The sequence below is a fragment of the Ornithorhynchus anatinus genome, chromosome 14 (genome assembly GCF_004115215.2).
Source record: "Ornithorhynchus anatinus isolate Pmale09 chromosome 14, mOrnAna1.pri.v4, whole genome shotgun sequence".
Lineage (NCBI taxonomy): Eukaryota > Metazoa > Chordata > Mammalia > Monotremata > Ornithorhynchidae > Ornithorhynchus > Ornithorhynchus anatinus.
In genome coordinates this window covers 47044929-47052015 of record NC_041741.1, presented here as the reverse complement: position 1 = coordinate 47052015, position 7087 = coordinate 47044929, and the positions used below count along the sequence as shown (strand labels likewise).

Sequence of the window (7087 nt, the reverse complement as noted above, 5' to 3'; positions counted from 1 at the left end):
AGGTCCGAGCTGCCAGGAGGGCTTCAGGAGGAAGCCAGGAGGCCCCAAAGGAGATCCCCGGACCTACACCCCCCTCGCCCCCTGCCCAACACACACACCCTCTCTCTGCATCTCCTGGACACCTGTGCAACCTGCCCCTCTGCCCAACTCTGGCCTCCCGGGCCTGGGGCAGGAGCAGAGGGGAGGGGGCGACGGAAGGAGAGGCAGAGGTGGCTGGGAAAGGCCACGTGGCCACAGCCACGTCATCGTCAACAGCACTTACTGAGCGCCGTCTGCGCGCGGAGCACTGAACCGGACCCCTTCCGTAAGCAGGACTCGGTACTGTGATACTGGGTGAGCCCCGTGTGGGGCGGGGACTGTGTCCGACCCGATTACTTTGCATTTACCCCAGCGCTGAGTACGGTGCGGGGCACGGAGTAAGCGCTTAACAAATACCACAATTATCATTATCATCATTATTATTATTATCATTATTATTATTAACCGGATACCTACTGTGTAGAGAGCACAGTACTGGGGCACCGACCGTGCGCAGAACGGTTGCGGGTGCAGAAGGGGCCTGGGATTGGACACGGTCCTCGCCTCAGCTTTATCGCTCGGGAGTCCGTCTGCCCGCCCTGCCCAAGGCGGAGGGAGCTGGGGCCTCGGGCTCTAGGACGGAGGAAGGAAGGAAAACACCTTGGAACCAAGGGGAGGGAGGTTGGTTCCCAGCCAAGGCCGACAGCCGTCCGACGGCCGGCAGGGAGGGAGAGGGCAGAGGAGCCCCGTCTGGGTGACTGAGCTTGCAAACTGGGCTCCGTACCTGGGGGAGGGTCCCTAAAGACGTGGGGACTGACAGACGGGCTGATTTTAGAACCTGGGAGATTCCACTCCGAGAAACGACAGGCTAGCCAGCATTTATCAAATCCCGGAGGACTCTTCGCTCTAGAGTACTTGTGCTGGGGGCCTAGTGGGAAAGGCGGGCTAGGGGTCAGGGCACCTGGATTCCGGCTCCGGTTCTGCCACGGGCCCGCTGTGCATGACCCTGGGGAGATCGCGTCACCTGTGCCTCGGTTGCCTCGGACCTCCGCCTTGCCTACCTCCTAGACTGGGAGTTCCCAGTGGGACAGGGACTGCATCCAACCCAACGATCTCATCTCCGTCCCAGTGGCTGGCACAGAGTTAGTGCTGAATCAATAGGATGACCGACCGTCTCCGAGGACGACGCCCGAGGCTATATTACAACAGGGTCTTTGCTCCTGCCCTTCTGATACTTTTCCCCACTGTCGCTTCCCCGGAGGTTTCAAAGCTAAAGTGCCACCAAGAGCCCTTTTGGGGGGGGGTCTCTAGCCTCCGGCCTAGGGCGCACCTCTCAGCCCCTCACTGCGCAAGTACCCCTATCTTCTCCCCAGCCCTCTTCTTCCACCCCCACAAGAGCGAGAGAAGGCTGTCACTAGGAACCCGACGGCAGGGAAAGGAGGCCAACCCAGACGCGCTCCCACAGAACGGTCACCCCGGAGACCCCAGGGACCCCGACGATTTGAAGCAGATGGATCCCCGACAAAGCCCCTCCCCGTCCCCGAGGCAAGATTACCCCCAAGCCCGAGGGGAAGGTGGATCTCCCCCAGCCTGGGGCTGACCGTGATCCAGCCGGCCAGAGACCAAGCAAACCAGGGGCCTCTGCCCCTAAAGGATCCTCCTCACCCCACCGCTGAGGCGGGAGAGGACGGCGGCACGTGATGCACAGAGGTGGGGTCTCTGGCCGGCTCGGATGTGCTCAGCCCGGGGCCCACGGGGGTCAAACGCTGACGGCCACAGAGCTCGTCTCCCCGGGGAGACGAGCTCTGGTCCGCCTCGGTGCTCAGGGCGGAGGAGGGGCTGGGCTGGCACCCACTGCCCGTCCCCTCCGTCCGAAGCGCTCCCCACCGCCCCGCAACCGGCCGGGCTGAACCGAACCTCAGGAAGGGAAAGGGTCGAGCTGTGGTCTTGGAGAGTCGAAGGGGCGAAGGGATTTGCCCCTCGGCTCCCCGTAAAGAACGGAAACCAGAACCCCCGGGAGGGGCCGGAGAACCCAGCTCCGTGGAAGAGGCCGGACGCTGGGGGCTGCGCCCGTCCTACAGCCGAAAACCCCCGGCCTCCGCCTCCCCCGGCCCCTTCCGCACCGTCCCCCCACCCACCGATGGCCCCTACGTGGAAGTTGTATTTGCCGAAGTTGTCCCACTGACCTCCATGCCCACCCCCCCGCAGCCCCTCCCGCAGCCCCCGCGGCCCCATTATTTGTCATCCTGCAATAGGAAGTTGTATTTGCCAAAGTCGTCATCGCGGGGGCAGAGCAGCATGTCCTTGCGCGCCTTGGCCACCTTCTGCTTCAACACCTCCCGCCGGTCCAGCCACTCGGTCAGCTCCTCCAGGCCGTGCGCGAAGCGACACTTGTCCGCCTCCGGGCAGGCCTTGGTCTTCTGGAACCTGCCGGGGACGAGGAGTGGGGGTGAGGAGGGACCCACGGAATGGACGAGGTCCTCCATCTCGACCAGCTCGCCGCCGACCCCTCGTCCATGTCCTGCCTCTGGCCTGGATCTCCCTCCCTTTGGCTCAGTGGAAAGAGCCCGGGCTTGGGAATCAGAGGTCGTGGGTTCTAATCCTGACTCCGCCACCTGGCAGCTGTGTGACTTTGGGCAAATCACTTAACTTCTCTGTGCCTCAGTTACCTCATCTGTAAAATGGGAATTAAAGCCGTGAGCCCCGGGGGGGGCCAACCCGATTACCTTGTACCTCTTCCAGCGCTTAGATCAGTGCTTGGCACATAGTAAGAGCTTAGCAAATACCAACATTATTATTATTATTATTATTATTATTCATAATAAATCTGACAAACTCCCCCATCCCGCTTCAAAGCTTTACTGAAGGCCTATCTCCTCCAAGAGGCCTTCCCTGTCGAAGCCCTCTTTTCCTCTTCTCCCACTCCCTTCTGCGCTGCCCCGACTCGCTCCCTTTATTCATCCCTCCTCCCAACCCCACGGCATTTAGGTCCGTATCTGTCATTTATTTCTTTGAGAAGCAGCGTGGCTCAGTGGAAAGAGCACGGGCTTTGAAGTCAGAGGTCATGAGTTCGAATCCCAGCTCTGCCACTTGTCAGCTGTGTGACTGTGGGCAAGTCACTTCACTTCTCTGTTCCTCAGTTACCTCATCTGGAAAATGGGGATGAAGACCGTGAGCCCCACGTGGGACAACCCGATTCCCCTGTATCTCCCCCAGCGCTTAGAACAGTGCTCTGCACATAGTAAGCGCTTAACAAATACCAACATTATTGTTATTAATGTCTGTCTCCCCCTCTAGACTGTAAGCTCCTTGTGGGCAGGGAATGGGTCTGCTTATTGTCATACTGTACACTCCCAAGTGCCTAGTACAGTGCTCTGCACGCAATAAGCACTCAATAAATATGACTGAATGAATGGGAGGGGAAAGATGGGAAAAATGGAAAGGGAAGCAGCGTGGCCTCCTGGAAAGAGCACAGGTCTACGAATCAGGAGATCTGGGTTCTAATTCCAGCTCTGCCACTTGCCTGCCGGATGAGCTTGGGCAAATCGTTTCACTTCTCTCAGGCCACAGTTTCCTCATCTATAAAACAGGAATTCAATACCTGTTCTCCTTCCTCTCAGACTCTAAGCCCCACGTAGGACAATAATAACAATAAAATAATAATTATAATAGTATTTAAGTGCTTACTATGTACTATGCACTGTACCAAGCCCTGGGATAGATTCAAGATACCTGGGCCAGACACAATCCCCGTCCCACACAGGACTCATAGTCTTTGTCTCCATTTTACAGGCGAGGTAACTGAGGCACAGAGAAGTTATGTGACATGCCCAAGGTCACACAGCAGACAAGGGGCTGCTCGTCTCCCCGATTAGACCGTAAGCCCGTCAAAGGGCAGGGACTGTCTCTGTTACCGATTTGTACATTCCAAGCGCTTAGTACAGTGCTCTGCACATAGTAAGCGCTCAATAAATACTACTGAATGAATGAAAGGGGCGAAACTGGGACTACAACCCAGTCCTCTGACTCCCAGGTCCAAATCCTGTCCGCTACGCCCTCATTATCTCACATCAGCCCCGGTGCTCAGCATAGTGCTTGGCACCTAGGAAGCACTTGGCAAATGCTACCGAGATTATTATTGCAGAACGAGATGGGGAGGCTGAGGGGGAGAGAAATGAGGGGAAGACAAGAGGGGGAGAGAGAGGGCGGAAGCCCAGGAGAAAAAGAGGGTGGGAGAGCCGGCGGGGGGTCCCGGTACCTGTCACACAGCTGGAATTCGCCCATGGGGAAACGGAAGGCCCAGCAGCCGGATTCGCCATCGGAGGTGAAGACCTTCTCCTTGTGCTTCTCGGACTGGATGTGTTGTTGCCACTGCTTCTTGCTGTTGCTGTTCTTCCCGCAGAGCCAGCAGTGGTACCCCATCTGCCCACGCCACAGGGCAACGGGGGCCGGTGCCCCTCAACCGCCGGCCCGGGGTCCCCTCCTCCCACGCCGCCCCTCCCGCGGGCCCCACCCGGACCCCACCCCAACCGGGGCAAGACCCTCGCTGCCCCCCGCCCCACCTGGCCCCCCGCCACCCGATAACAATAATATCTCTTAAGCACTTGCTATGTGCCAAGCCCCGTTCTGGGCGCTGGGGCTCACACGACACGATCGGGTCGGACAAGTCCCCGTCCCACACGGGCTCACGGCCTTCATCCCCGTCTTACGGACGAGGTAACCGAGGCCCAGGGTCACAGAGCGGACACGTGGCGGAGCCGGGATTAGAAGCCAGGTCCTTCTACTCCCGGGCCCGGGCTCTATCCATTAAGCCACGCTGCTCCTTGGGCCGCTCTAAGACCCTGCCTCCCTGGGCTCAGACGCTACGGGTGCCCCCGCCCCCGAGGGCAGGGGCGGGATGGGAGTTGGGGGAGGGAAGAGCCAACAGGTGGCACAGAGGGCGGGGGAGGGAGGTAGGGAGGGAAGGGGGTGCGACGCACCATGATGTCGGCATAGTCGGTGGGCATCTGGATCTGCTTCTCTCCTTCCCGGGGCGTCAGTGGGGTCCCCTCCCCCGGCTTGCCCGGGTTGTGCTTCTTCAGCCACATGTCGTAGGTCTGCTGCATGTCCAGGACTGCCGAGAGCCGAGGGCGGGTCAGCCCCCTCCCCGCCGCCGGCCCGGCCCCCTCTGCCGCCGTGAATTAATGAAGTCAAAGCCTCTTCCCTGGGGGCCGGCGAGGGAGAGGAGGCCCAGGGCTACCCCTTGCCCCCGACAACCTGTCTCTGCCTTGCCCCGTGCCCTCCCCGACTCCACGGGCCCCAGTGGGCTGACCCTCCCAGACTGAATCTGCTCGCCCAAGGCCACCGGTGAGGGTCCGAGTCGGACCCCCTTGGGACTCATTCGTTCAATCGCATTTTATTGAGCGCCGTGTCCACAGCACTGTACTGTGCGCTTGGGAGAGTACAGTCTAACAATAAACGGACACGTTCCCTGCCCACAGTGAGCTTACAGTCTAGAGGGGGGGACAGACATGACAGTCTGGGGGGGGACAGACATTAATAGAAAGAAATTACAGATATGTACATATAGTTATGTACATATGACACCCTGGTCGCGAGGGTGAATAAAGGGAGCAAGTCAGGGCAACCCTCCTGGCGGGGGTCACCGGGAGCACCGGGACCCGCGGGGCACGGGCACAACAGAGGGTGGCCCGGCTGGCGGGAGCCCCCCAGGTGCGGGCTGAGTGATGCCCAGTCTGTTCTTGCTCAGACACTCACTCTTGTTCTCCTTCATGAAGGTCCACATGTCCCTCTCCTCGGGGCTGTGGGCGAAGGAACAGTTCCCCACGTACTGACACTTGCGGCCGTTCTGGGCGTGGATGCACAGCTGCCCGGAGAAACGCAAGCGTTCGTGAGTGACCGGACCCGCCCCCCACCCCCGCTGCCTCTCCGCCTCCCCTCGCCCTGCAGGGCCCGGTCGCTGCTCCCCGGGTCCCTGGATGGGGGCAGTTAATACCCGGTCCTTGCCCCCGGACCCGCAGACCCTAGAACTCTTTTTATATGGCACCGGTTAAGCGCTCACTATGCGCCGGACACCGTACTACGTGCTGGGGTAGATACAAGCTAGACGTGTTGGACAAAGACCCCGCCCCACGTGGGGCTCACAGAAGTAATCCCCGTTGTACTCAGGGAAGTGAGGTCTAGAGAAGTGAAGCGACACAGCAGACAAGTAGCAGAGCCTGAATCAGAACTCAGGTCCCTCTGACTCCCAGGCCCACCCTCTATCCGCTAGGGCACGCCGCTCCTCTTCCCTCCCACCCCCGAGCCTCCCCCGCAGCGCGGACCTCCATGCCTCCCCGGGGGCCCCGTGCCGCCCTCCCACCGACTTCACTAGCCCAGGTGGCCGCCCCCGCCCCGGAGCCTCCGCTGACCCTCCCGCCCCCACCCGGGTCCGGGGAGCCGGCTCACGTCGTACTGCTGCGGGAAGTTACGGATGTTCGGCAGCGGGCGGACGGACACCCACTTCCTCTTGACTTTGGACATGACCAGCAGAACTCGCCGCTCCTTGGTCCAGCTGCGGGGTGCAGAGTTGGGGGCGGTGGACAAGTGAGAGGGTCCCCGGACATCGCCCCGCCCCCAACACGGTGGACTCTGGAATGTAGCGGGTCGGGCTGAGGCCCCCCTGCCCCGCTGGGAGGTGGTCTTTCGGCTCCAGGCCCCTCCCCCGGGCCCCGGGGCCCCCTCACCAGTGCTGGGCCTTGGCGCTGCAGTACTTGAGGTCCTTGTCGGGCTCCACCACCTGGCCGTTCCGCCAGCACTGGCCGCACACAAATTTCATCTGCAGGTCGAAGGTGCTGGGCGGGGCACCCCGCAAGGAGATCTGGACCGGGGAATAAGAAGAAGAAGAAGGTTATTTGTTAACCACCTGCTTTATGTCGGGCACTGCGTGGATACAAGCAAATCAGGTCGGCCAGAGTCCCTGTCCCACGTGGGGCTCCCGGTCTTAATCGCCATTTTTACAGATGAGGGAACTGAGGCCCAGGGAAGTGAAGTGACTTGCCCAAGCCCACACAGCAGACAAGTGGAGCAG

General features: G+C 60.6%; 1 protein-coding gene across 2 annotated transcripts in view; it reads right to left on the bottom strand.

Annotated features, from left to right (window-relative positions):
• Positions 1–440: 440 nt before the first annotated feature.
• ZC3H7B (zinc finger CCCH-type containing 7B) overlaps positions 441–7087 on the bottom strand; it is a 30786-nt gene continuing 24139 nt past the window's right edge. For both annotated transcript variants that reach the window (XM_029078899.2, XM_029078898.2), the window contains exons 18-23: positions 6744–6877; positions 6466–6571; positions 5776–5884; positions 4998–5131; positions 4277–4440; positions 441–2445 (exon numbers count right to left, since the gene is read on the bottom strand). In XM_029078899.2, the coding sequence (XP_028934732.1) occupies positions 2253–2445; positions 4277–4440; positions 4998–5131; positions 5776–5884; positions 6466–6571; positions 6744–6877 (840 nt within the window). In that variant the 3' untranslated portion in view covers positions 441–2252. The remainder of the gene's footprint in view (positions 2446–4276; positions 4441–4997; positions 5132–5775; positions 5885–6465; positions 6572–6743; positions 6878–7087) is intronic.